The sequence below is a fragment of the Accipiter gentilis genome, chromosome 28 (assembly GCF_929443795.1).
Source record: "Accipiter gentilis chromosome 28, bAccGen1.1, whole genome shotgun sequence".
Classification (NCBI taxonomy): domain Eukaryota; kingdom Metazoa; phylum Chordata; class Aves; order Accipitriformes; family Accipitridae; genus Astur; species Astur gentilis.
The window spans coordinates 4,696,811-4,712,378 of record NC_064907.1 but is presented as its reverse complement, the minus strand read 5'-3'; the positions used below and the strand labels follow the sequence as shown (position 1 = coordinate 4,712,378).

The following is a 15,568-nucleotide window of genomic DNA, read 5'->3' as shown; positions in this document are numbered from 1 at the left end:
GTCTGTATCGGAACTCCACAACCAGGCTTATTTCACTCAAGTGCAGCCTACAGATTCTCCTGCAGAGTTTGTGCGGATGCTCCACAAGCCCAAACCTACAGCAGAAGGCCAGGAGAAGGAAGAATTTCAGCTCTCTATCCCAACAACCCCCAACAGCTAAGACCATAGATTTGACTTCCCCTCAAATGAAAACACAAACAAAACCAACACAGCTCAGAGTTTGACACTGGAGCCAGTTTACCCAGCCACCTCCTATGGTTATTCTCTAACACGACCATACTTGCATTCAAGAGTCGAAGCCCCTGTCTAACGTGGCTAAGCTAGCAAAAGTTCCTAAAGCCCCTCCTGAACTTACGCTCTTTTTACATTGCTTGGCGTACCTGGACAGACATTGGTGCCAAGTGTCTCAGTAAAGAACACAGGCGCAGCCTTCCTAAGAGAGGGAGACAGCAGCTGACGTTTCCAGCATACCACACCGGTGTGCCATCGCCCTGGTGCTTGCCCCTCCCAGCACAAATTCTAGAATCACAGAATCACAAGGAAGAGAACTTCCAGAAGTTCTCTTCTGGAAGAAGAAGGCCTTCCAGAATCACTGGAGGCCATCTGTTCCAAGCCCCTGCTCAAGCAGGGTCACCTAGAGCAGCCTGCCCAGCACCACATCCAGACGGCTTCTGAGTATCTAGCTCTGAAACGTACTTGGACAAACAGCAACCTGACAAGCTGAACCGCAGAAACATTGGCAACACGTGCAACAGGCCCAGGCTTTTCGTGACTCTCTCCTACCAATTTAAGTATTCTCTCCACCACACAGGTGAAAAAATACCACACCAGCAAAGGCTTGTCACCATTACTTCTCTAAAACTATATCCAACAGCTTGCTAGGGAGAAGACACAGAACTAATAAGAAGCCCAATTAAGTTCATTTCACCGTCTTCAAAAAGCAAACCCTAGGCAAATCAATGCAGGAAAACGAGCTGATGCAGCAAGTGGATGAGGAGCTGTCCTCAGCAGAACAGGGTACTGCCCTGTGTGCCCAAACACCTGTGACAGCTGCCAGGCAAGACTGATGCCATCACCCAGACCGATGGGCCTAAGGCGGCACTTGAACTACCACGTTTAGCCGTACACCCTACACGGGGTTCAGCATTCCCGACAGAATGCAGCCCCTGAATTTCCCCTAGTTTTACCAAACACCATCAGCAAGCAATTACTAGAGCTGAAAGACTGACTCCACGCTTCCTTCTATTGGCAGAAGCTCCAGACCTCGAGGCCAGAAGAAATCAAGCACTTTTGTTTAAGTCAGCAACTTTGCCGCGTGATGCAGGCTTCATGCAAAAATCAAGAGACCCCCACAAAACGCTCTGGATTCCTGTAAAGCTCTGCTCCCCCCATTAAACCCAGCCCTCTTCCCACAATCAATCGCCGCTCTATGCAGAGAGCCAATTTCCCAGCTCCTCTGTTTGGCAGTTACCCATGTTGAAGCAATAAAATGGTTCGTGAAAAGCAGCTGGGAGGGGAGCAGCGTATGGCCTTTCAGTGAAGGTGTGCCTTGAACGACTTATTCATCAAGTCACCACCAGGCCCCTTCTTTCCCAGAGCAGCCCGTCATGCACTCCTTGGCTCTTACACACCGCCACAGCCTCCTACTGAGATGCTTCTCTCTGGCTAAGTCATGTGAACTTTGGTTGCTTTCAGAAACATGCCCAAAACTAAAAGGGGGGGAGGGGGTGTTGGGTTTGGGGGGTTTGGTTTTGGGGGTTTTGGTTTGTTGTTGCATTTGGTTTTTTCTTTCAGAAAGTGCAAAGAACACATCTGCCCCAAGTTCTAGGGTGTTCATCTCATGACTGGTTTTAAAGTGAAAACCTCTGGTTCTGCCTGTCAAGGACTTTGAAGCGACCCAAGCCTGAGCTGCTTTGACATGGCTCGGTACATTCACTGGCATCTTTTATTTCAGTCATGATTTCTCACAACTACAAAATGAAACCAAGAAACCGTAAGGTACTTAGAAGTAGACAGAATATTCTGTTATCTGAACTCATGCGAGATTTGCTATTATATTGTGGACCCTTAACCCAGGACTACGTTATTGCCAGTTTACCCAGGCTGAAAAGCCCCTGGAGGGTCTCGTCGGGGCATTGCTGGCAGAGAAGCGTGTGAGTAACGAGTCTTAAAATGACAAGAAGGGGAAAACATCGGAAGCAGAAGAGCAGAGGTTAAGGTATCTGGCCACGATGCCCATTACTGGGAAACTCGCCTGAGCCACTGCAGCGTGCTGGTGCTCCCACTCCTTCTGGGCTTCCTCCAGCCGGGACTCCCACGTCGCCTGCGTGCTCCAGATCTGCCATTTGTTCTCAGCCAGCAAAAACCACACCTCTTGTGAACAGCAAGACAGCTTTAACCAGAGTACCTACGTGTAAAATATCAAACCCCGTGAGAGACGAGGACCAGCAGCGAGGAAGCCATGCAGTGGGAGGCGGTCTGGCCTCTTGCAGAGCAAGCCCTTCCAACCCAAACCTCCTGGGGACCGTATGGCACGTGGGGACACAAACTCACCTCGCTGCGGAACAGCGGAGATGTTTGTTGCTGCTGTCAGCATCCTGAACTGAAAATGAAAGCTGCCATCTTCCTTGTCCTCTTCTAACCAGAAGGTGATCAACAAAACACGGCGCCCAGAGCGTGCACAGGAGCCAACCCCGGCGAATCCTCCTCAGCTCCATGCCCACCATACTTCTTCAGCGTTACAGATTACCAAAAATGCCTCCTGATAATGTTTTGGGAAGTCAAAATCTGCTTGCTATTCATAGCTGTATTTATGCTGAAATACGTACGTGTTCCATCGGCTGTTGGTCGCCCTGTGCTCCCGAGCCCAGCCAGTCTGGACAACAGTTTGTTATTTTCAGCCTGCGGTTGGTTCTCTTAGAAGCTTCTCACTGGGACTTGCATTTACCACTGCTTTGTTCCTCACCCGTTTTGCCCTTTTAAATATGGAAATACATAAAAGACAAAAAAGAAGCTGTTACCCAGACAATCCCAGCAAACGACAACGTTTCCAACCAAACGTGACTTTGGGGTTTGTTTTGTTTTGTTCTTTTCCCTGTTCGGAAATTTCCCATGTAGCTCTGGAACTTCACAAGCGAAAAAGTCTCACAGCCACTTTGCTCCTTCGGTGGAAACACCCGATGCCCTCTCTTGTACCGCTACCAGCAATCACAGCCTGGTTTGGTTTTGCCCCTGCCAGCCCACGAAAGCCCTTCTCTTCTCCAGCTAACCCTAACTTGCAGCAATGTAGCCATAGCCGCTCTGCCTCTAGTATGCGGGGCAAGATGGGATGGGATACTTCAAAACCACACCTCACCCACTCTAAGCGTGGGTACAGCAGGGAGGCAGGCAAAGCACAACTCCAGCTGCCCCTGCACGGAGCTGGCTCAGGCGTGGGGAGTTTGCTGGTCTGCGTTCATATCGGCACATGAAAGCAGTTCAGCTCTCCGCAGGACTGAACTGCTGCTGGAGACATTAAACCTTCTGCTCCTGACACCTGCGAACAGCCAGGCTGCTGCGGCTACAAGGTCACTGAGCCCTCATCCGCTTTGGGATAACGGACTGGGGTGTAAGTGCCTGACCTCTTTTTATGGGAGAGGGAATAAGAAGGCATTAGTGCTGGCGTCCCAGCAAAAGCCTGACTGAAAGGACTGCAAAGAGAGCGGTTTTCAGTCCTGAGGCCCAGGAAGCGCAGGAGGAGAGCAAAGGGGAGCAGAGAGGGAACCTTCTCCTCCAGAAGGAGCTGACGGACTGGGAAAGTGGCCGGGAAAGCAAGCTGCTCCTGGGCAGGAAGGAATAGCTCTGTGTGGTACTGTCGCTGGGCTCTGGGATTGGGAAGCAGAGGCGACAAATGCCTGGCAGCAGGCTTCACTTCTACGTTCTACGTTTCAACCACGGTTGGGCTGTGGGACCCCAAACCTCAGCTTAGTTTTAGAGGTGCTGTGTTCCTGGGAGAGGAAGGGGAGGAAAGAAGCTCAATTAAGTCACACATATGAGGGAGACCTGGAATTCTGAGGAAATAGAGTTACCTCTGTCGCACAACTTAGGTGTAAAAACATATGCCGTTCGTTAATAAGGGTAAAGAATAAGCTCTTAATGTGCCGCCCCTGCCTATGGACAGATTCACCCTTTCTTCCTTCCAAGCTGTCAGTCCCGTTGAACTGGTATCCTCTGTCATTTTGCCCAGCACCTGACCGCAATGTGCACCAAGACCAGAAAGGGGAAACTTATGAAAGCGTACCTTTCAGCATATCGTAAGGTTGACAAAGTTTCTTCGTAACAGATGTCTGCTGGACTCAACGGCCGCAATCTCTAAGCAGATGAAAAGTATTAACTGACATTAGATTTTGAAGGAGGGTTTTTAAAATAGTTTTAAACACTACCAAAAACCAGATAGGGATTAACGTGGAAAGATAGACCATTAAGTGCTCAAATAGAAAAGGAGAACCCAGGTATCTTAGCAATCTGGCCATATATTAACTCTTTCTAACACTTGTGCCAGAAGAGAAATGAGACAGAAAGGAAGATGAGAAGACAGAGGTGGTTTTTGCAAAAATTGATACTGAAGGCGCTCGAATCCTGCTAACTCTGCCTTAATGCTAGCACCAACGCAAAAAAAAAAAAAAAAAAAAAAAAAAAGGCGCAAAACCACTTTGATGGTATTTGTACAAGTAGTAATTGAGGAATCTGTCCTTCAATTTGTTCAAAACATCTTCGATGAATTACGCAAGTTAGCATTTGAAGAAACCCAGGTAAGCTGTTTTGAGAGTATCAGCATTTACAGTCAACCTTTTCACATGTGCACATTTTCTGTTCATATTCTTCCATCTTTCATTTAATTGCACTTCCTATTTAAAAACTACCTCTTCAAAGATGCTGGAGCATACAGTTAATTCACCTGAGACAAGGAAGAACCTAGGGGAGTTTCATCTCATTTAGGCATGCAACCGCTGGTGCACAGCACAAACAATAATCTCAGAATTCAGGGAAAAAAGGACTTGTTTCATAATGCTGCCTAGTTTTAGGTAGGTAAAGAACACGGCTTTTATATAAAACAGGTGCTTCTGAGTTTTATAGCTACATTTACCTAGATGTCGATAAATTTTCACAGATGTGCAGAAAACTCTTTCAGAAGAAACGGAGGTTGTATCTCTAACGTAGACAGAGATATCTCTTTTGTGCCAGCCACATTTCTGTTCCGAAAACAGAAGTGCTCTCCATTTGAGTAACGCGTTTAGTAGTGGCTAGAAGCTTTTGAGACCAGCAGAGGGGATCTCCCCTTTATGTTGCACAGGAAGCAAGGTCAACTTTTAAACTACACTCCCTTTCACCAATGTCCGAGCCGCACAATTCTATTTCAATGGGCAAAGCGGGTTATAAATTCAAGAATCAATTTACCATGATGGTCCTGCTGCTTCCCCCCTGAGCAGACTGCAGGAGTCTCGTCAGGACCAAGTCCCTGTATGGGATATGCACCGCCCTCTTTCCTGCAGCGACCTCAGCCAGAGCACTAAGGGAAAATAAAGTGAAAAGTAGAAGCATGACTATGAAAAGCAAATCTGGGGGGCTGGCGGCGGGGAAGAGGCTACCAGATTAGAAACTTCCGTATATTCATGCTTAGGCACATGCTTCAGTATGTTTGCGCTTATGGACATCTCAGGCTTTATTCATTTAAGTAACTTCATTAGCCAGACGGCAAGGAATCCTGAAAGGAGGGAAAACTATTTTTCACCTGCAGGAATTTAATTTTTACTTCACAGGAAAGGATTTTAAAAACAAACAAACAAACAAACAAACAACAAACAAAAAAGAGGAAGAAAAATACCTGGTGACATTTCCTAATGTGGTTAGACTTAGATTTACCCACCTGCCTTCCTTCAGCCTGTCTCCTGCAGGTCCTTCAGAGGATTTCTGCCTTTCGCTTCCTGCCAAGTCCGCCAGATTTGTAACTGGCTGTTTGGCGATTGCTCCATCGAGAAAAATCTGTTACAATACGGTATCAACAGCAGGAAAAATTACCAAATCCGTCGCTCAGACATTATGAAGGAAGATACAGAAAACGGTACTCCGCAGAAACGCAGAGGAAATAGGTTGTGACAGTTACCGCTATCGGAACACCTGACATACGACGAATTGCTTTAAATACGAGGACCACAAAGCAAACGACCTACCGTCTCTCAGGATTAAGCAGCAGACAAAGCCGCTCATCCCCTGCACCCGCGGAAAGGGGGTATGGAAGCACCGCTGGCTCCCAACCTCCCCCGGCTGCAAAGACGACGTCTCCCTCCCATCCCCGTCCCAGAGGAGCCCAGGACTGGCCGGGCCTGCCAGGGCTGAGCAGCTTTCGGAGCTGCCTGCGCCAGCAGCCGTGGGGAGCTGAGCTCGCGTGTGCTCCAGAGACGGGTCACGCACGTCCGGGCCAGCCGGAGCCCCCTCCTCCTCAACCAGCCCCAGCCCGGGCTCGTCCTGCGTAAGCGGCTCTGCAGACCCCTCTCCAGCTCTGTCGACAGGGGACTTCAGCGAAAACGGTAGTTCCGGTGTCAGTCTCCCGAGGAGAAGCGTTGGGGGAGCGACGACAGCAGCAAGGCCCGCTGTCCGGAGCAGAGCCGCGAGCAGTCGCCTCCCCCGGCCCGGCTGCTCTGAGGTGGTTCAGCCGCCCGTCAGCAGCAGCACCAGGCTCACCCAGCACCCCTCCGCCTGGCCGGGGGCACACACAGCGAGGACAGCAGGATTCGGGCCACGGCGACCCTCTGGGGTCACGTCTTTGCCACCGCCGCGCTGCGGCCTTCCCTCACGCGGGCTCGGGGCGGTGCCGCAGACTGCCCCGCCCTTGTGCCGTGCCCTGTGAGCTTGCTCCCTGCAGGGCTGCTGGTTAGCGCGAGCCCAGGAGTTCTGCCGAGCGCTCACGGGCAAGCAGCAGCTGCCAGAGAGAAACAGGGACCACCGTAGGTTATTTCTGGACACCAGCGAGAGATTTTCAAAGACCGCCTGTAATCTCTGGCACACAGAGGATCTTAAAGACGGAGCCAACCTGCAGGCAGGCAGTGGTTTCGGACACCTCTGCCTTCGGCGATCCCCGCTCCGAGAGCAGCAGTGGCGGGCAGCGTGCAAGCGCCGAAAAGGTGGGCTGGCAAGGCTGGCCCTGCAGCCCGGGGTGAGGCAACCCGACAGGCTCTCACCTGCTCGCTGTCGTGGAGGTGCCAATAAACAAGGGTGGGTCTAGGTAAAACAGAGCCACCCTGCGTTTTGCGTCTGCACGAACTTCCACGAGTTCCTCTGACGGTGCATCTAAGAGGACCGAGTTCATTCAGAGTGCTAAACAGCTATCCTGAACGGTGGAAACAGTGCCTGCACACTACACCTCTTCCAACTGGATGGTGACGACCCCCTGAGGCCGACGGCTGGTGGCATTCACGGTAGTCGTAGCTGCTCTTCTCATCTTATTCCCGTGTTCCATTAACCTCTCCACCTGTGCGTAAATAGCCCAGGGCACCAGCTTCAAACCGTCCACTTAAAAACCTCGCTGCTGCTCTTCTCTTACCTTGAGCCCACCAGGCTTCCTGGTTTTAGAGAGCCAAAATGTGTGACCAGCACAAGAAAAAAAACCACGTTACGCTTAGTAAGGATAGAACAAAAATTAAGATCGACTATGGCGGAGCACGGGGGAGTTGTTGGGGCTTTACCATGGTGAGAAGTTCATTCCCGGAGAGTTCCACTTGCCAGGCAAATTTAATCTGCACTGAGAGCTCACATCTGTAGACTTAAGACGTTTGCAACGTTCAGGATAAAGGCGTCATTTGCCTCTGCTTCTGTCATCGCCATTAGACAAGGAGTTTAAACAAGCTTATTCCATGAGCCGCTAAAGTGAATGAGGTCTGTCTTCCCCTGTGCTCATTTTTTTCCTATTTTTTTCCTGCCCATTGCATCAAACCTGTCTGAAATTGGCCACGTGGCTCCAGACCAATGAGGAGGAAGGTACAGGGGAAAGTAGTTCGCAGGCAAGTGGCAAACTGCATAAACCTTAGAAGGAAAGCTAAAAATTCAGTGCTCTGACACATACACCATCTTCAAAATCCCCTCCCAGCTCAAGAGAAACAGATTACCCATTTCCAATTAGCAACGAGTCCCGTGTCTGCCAACATCAGAGACTAACGAGACGAGGAGCAGCGGGGAAAGAGAGCAGATAAAAATGCTAACTTTCTTCTTAACCCCTTTCTTCTTCACCAAGGAGCAAAATACAGAAAGAAGAGAAGTACTACAAGGGATGAAACAGCTTGGCCAGTGGCACGGCAGAGCAGCCGGGCAGCAAAAAGCAGCACAAAGGTGCTGGTTTGGGTTTTTTTGTAGTTAAGGTCTACCAAAATCTGTAAGTCCATCTCAGTTTTCACAGCCTACGTCATCCTTAATTTTGAAACTTGGAGGAAAACTGAATATGGCTCTTAATATTCCTTTCCTTTATTTTTTTTTTTGGTGTGTATTATTTTTATTATGTCATTAAGTGGATAAGACAAATGAAAAATGTAGCGAGTAAAGCTAATATTGGTGACGCTTCTTGAAGTACTTTACGTAAGAAGTTTGATACTTGCTAACTAAAAGAGCTGTGGAACTTAATCGTAGTTTATTTTACTTTGAGGTAAAGATGTGACTCTGCCTTTTCAACTAACAGTGTCAGTGGCCTGCTGTTTGAGTCTACCAGAGTGTACTCTGGCTTTGTGAACTAATGACTGTATATGCCAAGTCATGTTTTCTCCTCCCTTAAAGGTACCCTAACTGCTGTTGAAAGTTTCCTGAAGGTGAAATCTGGGCCTGAGGTTGGTTGGTTTACGCCTTCTTGGAAACTGAGAGGTATTTGTGGTGACTTCACTGTAGCCCATTAGAATAACTGTTGTTACATTAATTCAGACCAAGGAACAAGCTGGCAGTTCTTTGGTGATGGCTCTAAGAACTTTAGGAGCTAACAGAAGTATGCCGAGCAAACACGCTTTTGTAAGGTTCGTTTGCATAGGCTGTCTACCTAAAGTTTGCTGTGTTAAGCCATTTCAGGAAATAATATTTGCAGAGATGTCGGAAGGATTCATACATAAATAAACTGTAACAGATACATAGTGTGTTGCCAGTAATCCTAGTGTTTGGCCGTTTGGTGGGTTTTTTTGCTTGCTTGCTTGTTTTGTTTGGGGGGTATGTTTCAAGGTACATGTATTAGCATTACAGGCATTAAAGTATAATAATTGCAACAAGGTGTAATGTATGTAATAACTGTAAGGTCATTATTGAAATAATGCAACGATGACCCAAACCAAGACAGTGTTGGTGCCCAGCAATGGAACATACTGCTTCTCCTGTCCTGTCCTGAGCACCCATATTGCCAGATGGGGCCCAAGTCATAGCCTGTTCTTATGAGCATTGGGAGGAGAGGAGGAAGTGCGTGGATTGGGAGAGTAATATCTGTCTGTTAAAGGACAGGGAATAGTAGTTAATGAGAGTGTATAAATCTGTATGTTGGGTATAAAGGTGGTTTAAGTATGTAGGATAAGTTGTAAGTGCTGGTAAGAAGGGATTTAGTAACGAGAATTAAATACAATGGGGCAGTTTTTTATATATATAGAAAAATAAATATAAAATCTTCTCTGTATTAACTTCCGTGGGACCTGAGCATGACACAAATGGTATGGCGTAAGGGGTGGAGATTGCATTGGGTCTGGCTGAGATGGAGTTAATTTTCCCCGTAGCAGCCCTCATCGTGCTGTGCTCTGTACTGGTGCTAGAAAGGTGCTGATAACACACCAGCGTTCTGGCTGCTGCTAAGCAGTGCTCGCACAGCATCAAGGCTGGCTCTCCAATATTTCCCCCCGCCCTCACCCAGTAGTCTGGGGGTGGGCAAGATTCTGGGAGGGGACACAGCCAGGGTAGTGACCCAAACTGACGAAAGGCGTATTCCGTACCATATGATGTCTGCTCGGTGATAAAAGCTACGAGAAAGGAGGAGGGGTGGGGGGCATGTGTTAGTACAAGGTTTGCCTCCTGGAGCAACTGCTCTGTGTCCTGAAGCCCTGCTTCCCGGGAAGTGGCTGGACATCGCCTGCTGATGGGAAGTAGAGAATAAAGCTTTTGTTTTCCTTTGCTTCTGCATGCGGCCTTTGCTTTTGCTTTAGTAAACCGCCTTGATCTTGACCTATGAGGGGTTTTTTCCCATATGATTTTCTCCTCTCCCTGTCCTACTGAGGAGGGAAGTGATAGAGCGGCTTGGTGGGCACCTGGCATTCAGCCAAGGTCAATCCACCGCATTTCAATGTACTTTTATGCGTGTAATCGTAATACATCTATGTAATAATGTGTAATATATGTAATAATTGTAAGGTCATTATTAAAATAATACATGAAACCTTCAGATGCTGAATTAACTACGGTTTCATGGTATGTTGCCAGGGCTCTTGTGCACATGATGGGACCTGGAAGTCAGCGGTTTATGGCCTTGCGGATCAAGACAACCTGAGGAAGCTTCGAAAAAAGATAGGATATGCCCCTGTTCCAGTAGTTGGTGCAAAACTTAGAAGCAGGTATAAGAAGCGTAAGACGTGAAACACGCTGTCTTCTAACAGCTCCAGTATTCACTACATAGGTTGGCAACATATTGCTTTGCTAAATACTAAAAAGATGCATTTAGGACTTCAGTGTAATATGAATGGATAGATACTCATCTAGTAGAATTGAAGATAAGTTCAGTTTTACTGATTTGTTCCTATTTTACTGAAAAAAAAGAGAACATGTCCCAGCATTTACGGGCTCTCAAAGTTAACTTGTTCTAAGAGACTTTTGTTGACATGGCAAACTTTTGTGTTTGATTTCAGAAGCGATTGGTAGGAGGAAAAAAGAAATGTGAGGAGAGTATTATTTTGATTATCAAATTCATCCTCGCTGTAGTGCATGGGATTTTGAGTTGAGCCAGGGATAAATTTGGAATGGTTTGCTTTCAGTGGAAGGAGGTGAAGTCATAGAAATGCTTGAGGAAAAAGCCAGTATGGGTAGGGCTGTTATGATCTGTTTCTTTCAGCACGCGTGAACATGTGAACATTTTTTCTGACTTTCTTTTTTCCATTGGCAGAGGACTTGTGTTTTACAATCAGGAATTCAAAGAGTACTCCATTCGATTCATGGGATCTGATGGTTCCGTTGTGAAACGGTCTCAGTGTTACTTGCACACAGAGTTGCAGGAAACACCTGTAAGTTACTGGTTTTGGTATACTATGTCCTTAGTAGCATTTTCAGCGCATCTTTCCTTTATGTGATAACTGTTCTTAGTGCAGATCTGCGTAGTAGGGCTTCTGCAGTTAGGTAAATAGTAACGAACTGCGATGTGCTTCTGCTTCTGTAAAGAAGGAGGCTGGTGCTGTTGGTCTCCTTTGCAAGCTGTTTGACCTGATGTGGTCCAGGTTCTTCTGGGTGCACGGGCCTCTTTCATACTACTCGATGCTCTGCCTGATGAGCTTGCTTATTGCTGCTAGCATAATAGATACGAGAGTCTCTCGTAGGGTTCTTATGCTATCTGATTTCTGGGCCTGTATTTGTAGGGAATGGAAGCCTTGAGTCACGGAAATATTTGAAAGGTAGGCTTCCTTATTTTGGGGAATGATGAATACGTTAAATTCTGTTCCTGTGCAGAGGCTTTTCTTGTTTTAATCAGTGGAGCTTCTAAAAGCATTGTAATTGTAGTCTGTGCAACTATGGTCAGGTCAGGTCAGTGTAGTAAACATTCTGATAAAGAATTCGTATGCTGCTCATTTGTATCTGGAGACGTCTTTGATGCTTGGGTCTCTGGTGTGCAGAGTAAAGGCAAGGTGAAGCGGTGGTCGTGTTTAGTTTTTGTTTTCCATGGTTTCCTGAGAGGAGACCAGCCCCAACAACGTATAGAACAGCTGTGCAGAATCACAGGCATCAGTTAAGAGATGAAGGTGAGACAGTGCTCTGAAAATATACTTGGAAACTACTCATGAGAAAGGCTTCCCATTGCTATTCCAAAATTCTAAAGGAAGGCGTCAGTTTGTCTTAAACTAAAGCAGTAAGGGGAGGAAAGGAAGATCTTGGGAAAGCAGCCTGGAATTGGATACCAAAATGCACCTTTCTTTAAAGTGTTCCACTCTTGTTTACCATGCTCGCTCCCTCGCCATTCTGTAGTTACACTGTCTTCTCATAATGAATTACAAAGTGAAGCATTATTCAGAGAGTTGCTTAGAACCAAGACAATTGTCTAAGGCCCGATTTAAACAGCTATCTATTGTATCAAGCAGTTGCATCCTAATGTGGGGGTAGATTCATTTTTACAAATGAACTGATGCAAAAATTTTAATGTAAATTCTACCACTGGAAATATGGTTTTGCCTCAGGTGCAGTATGGCGCTTATGTGAACATAGGTGGTCTTGGCTCTGTTATCAAGCTGATGTTTGCTGGCATTTTATTTCTTCTTCTTGTGAAGTTGAGCTTTGGAAGAAAACTTCTGACAAAAGTAAGTGTTCAGAACACAAAAGAATTAAGTGTTTGGATATTTTTTCCCCCTCTAGTTTACTGTTGTTTGGTTGGTTTTTTCCCCTGTTCTTATATAGTACCCGGAATTTTTCTCTGCTGGATTCTTCACAAAGAAAGGACCAACCCAGAAACAGGTAGCTGACTGTTTTCCATCACAATTACTGAATAGATTTGTTATGATAATGGTGGAATAGTAATCTAGAGTCAGCTGCTTAGTCCCAAAGAAATAATTTCTAAATGCACATTGTGTGTGCCTGTTCAGTTAGCTTTGAATATTTAAATCATCATGCCTTCTGCTATTAGACATCAGAGTATGTGCAACTCATACCAGGAGAAAATGGGTCATGTTGCTGGGTCTGATGTATTTACAGGGATGGCTCACAGCACTCACATCTGTCAACGGTGATGACAGGGGGAGACTGAGTAGTACAAACCCAGGACTGAAAGCCCTGAGAGAATAAATGGACTTTAGGACAGTAACAGTTCCAACAAAGGGGAAGTGATTACAAATTTAGATGAGATTGTACCTTTTAAGCAATAACTCCCAATAACTCTTCTCATATTTAGATAGATGATAGTATTTGTGGCATAATAGACACCTGTATTTACTACTTGTGCTTGCCTGATAGAAGTGAGTTACTGTTTTGGTGGCCACGTTTGTCTTGTCCACTACAGATGGATGGAACCTCTTTTACAATGACTTTTTTTGGCGAGGGTTACAGTGAGGGGCAAGACCCCCAGTATGGCAAACCAAATGTCAAGATCTGCACTGAAGTGAAAGGACCAGGTATGTATGTCAGTAGCAGCTTACTGCTTTTGCCTTACATTCCCTGCTTGAAAAGAAGTTTATGGTTCCACTGCTACTCACCCTTGAGGAGCGCTTGCAGCATGGACAAAGTCAGCAGCCTTTACAGAGTATTACCTTGGATAGTAGCATTCACAGCCACTTCATTTGCTGCCTTGTCATTCGCTTTCCTTCTGACTTTCCCTGTTCCAATTTTTCATTTTTGCAGAGTAGAGCAGTTAAAGGGAGAGTGCTTTAAGGTTAGTTTTCAGTTGTTGCAGCCTGGACTTACTACTTGTTTATTTCCAGTCCCCTGTGAGTGAACGGAAGCAGATCTGGCATAGTATCATTTCTAGCCATAACATACCTGTGTTCAGGTCATTCCTTTGAGGGGAGGTGACACCTGAAGTCAAGTTTGGAGACAGCAAGAATGTGCATTCAGAAAGGAGTTAATGAAGCATAGCTTCTTTAAATAACTGCTGAATGCAACAGTCTCACAGCAAAAGTCTGAATTTAAGCACAGAATGGGGAAAGCTCTTGCTGTAATGGAGAGCCCTCTCTCACCTGTGAGGTGATCGCTCATGCTTGTTGTGTGGTTATAGGCCTGTAGTTGAAGCAGTATTTGTCCAGATTAGATCTTAAGGACTTCACCAGCTACTTGGGATGGTTACAAGGTAAAAAAGCTGTTCTTAAATGGGGAAGGCTGTTTTGTTGCCAAAGAGATTATTCTTCAGCACGCTGTGGGTAAGAGCGAGATTACATTCTACATTTCAACACGCTGTACATTGTTTGTTTGGGGTTTTTTGTTTTGTTTTTTTTGTTTGTTTGTTTGTTTGTCAGAGCCTGGCTATGTTGCTATACCAATTGCAATGGTTCAAGCAGCTGTATCTCTTCTGGAGGATGCAGCTTGTCTGCCTAAACGGTAAGTACTTTCCCATGCAGAACAGCTTGATCTCCCCTAAAACTACTATATGTGTATGTTTCTCTTGGAAACTACAGATCTCATAACCCTGTGGATTTTTGTCTTGCCTCACCCAAATGGCTGTGCAAGGGAGATAACTTCACACACTTTGCTTTTGCTTTATTAAACCACCTTGATCTTGACCTATGAGGGGTTTTTTTCCATAGGATTTTCTCCTCTCCCTGTCCTACTGAGGAGGGAAGTGATAGAGCGGCTTGGTGGGCACCTGGCATTCAGCCAAGGTCAGTCCACCGCATTTCAGTATACTTCTATGCGTGTAATCGTAATACACCTATGTAATAACGTGTAATATATGTAATAATTGTAAGGTCATTATAAAAATAATACGTGAAACCTTCAGATACTGATTCACAGCCATTTACTCTTCATCTGCCTTTCAGTTTGAAAAGATGTAGTCATACGTCTTTAGAAATGCTTTTGCTGCATCTGTTGCATCAGTGTCTGCATTTCCAGTTAATGGAATGGTTTCTCTTGAGTTTGCTGGCTGCAGAAACAAACCTATGAATATAACCAGCTTGCTAAATTCTGCACACGCTCTCCTGTGGGAGAGAGTGGCTTTTTCTTTCTCAGGCAGTTATATACATCCTTGACTTATAAATAAATAAATAAATAAATGAAAGGTCTCACTCACTGTACCACTACTGTTTTTCTCTCTTGCTTTTCATTAACAGGGGTGGTGTATATTCTCCAGGAGCTGCTTTCTCCAAAACAAAACCGATCGATCGCCTCAACAAACGTGGTGTTGAGTTCTCTGTTATTAGCAAGCCTGAACTCTGAAGTCAAAACATAACTGTATGAACTAACCCCTTTCCTGGGTCTAACTCCAATAAAACTCATTTGGCTGTAAAAGCCTAATCATAAAATGGTTTCAGTGTGCTATTGTTTACAGCAGAAACAGAAGAAAAATGGAGTTAAAAGTTACAGTACTATTTGCTATAGCGAGCAAGCCCATGAAGGGGCTTGAGTTTTAGTTCCCAAGCATATTAAATCAGTGACTTATTGGGTACTAGTTCTAGAATTTTCTTTGATCTCTTCTAGCTAAGTTTTAAGCTACTACTTAAGAGAACCACTATGGCATCTGCTTCACAATCAGCCACAGCCTTCTTGCTTGGCCCCAGTCTGCAACTATTAAAAGCAGGCAGGCCCTGGATAACAAGTGCCTTAGCAGATGAAACAACTAGTTACTCCTCATGCCTGTTTGGGAGGGGCGCTATTGCTTTGTGGTGTTCTTGCTTTCAAAGCC

At 45.9% G+C, this 15,568-nt stretch overlaps 1 protein-coding gene across 1 annotated transcript; it reads left to right on the top strand.

Moving 5' to 3' along the window:
- The first annotated feature begins 7,687 nt into the window (after nucleotides 1-7,687).
- Nucleotides 7,688-15,188, top strand: LOC126051801 (saccharopine dehydrogenase-like oxidoreductase). Its single transcript, XM_049831493.1, has 7 exons — nucleotides 7,688-7,725; nucleotides 11,084-11,258; nucleotides 12,420-12,539; nucleotides 12,637-12,693; nucleotides 13,235-13,346; nucleotides 14,184-14,265; nucleotides 14,997-15,188. Exons 1-7 carry the CDS (start codon nucleotides 7,688-7,690, stop codon nucleotides 15,100-15,102), a joined length of 690 nt encoding a protein of 229 aa, XP_049687450.1. The 3' UTR covers nucleotides 15,103-15,188.
- The last annotated feature ends 380 nt before the right edge of the window (nucleotides 15,189-15,568 follow it).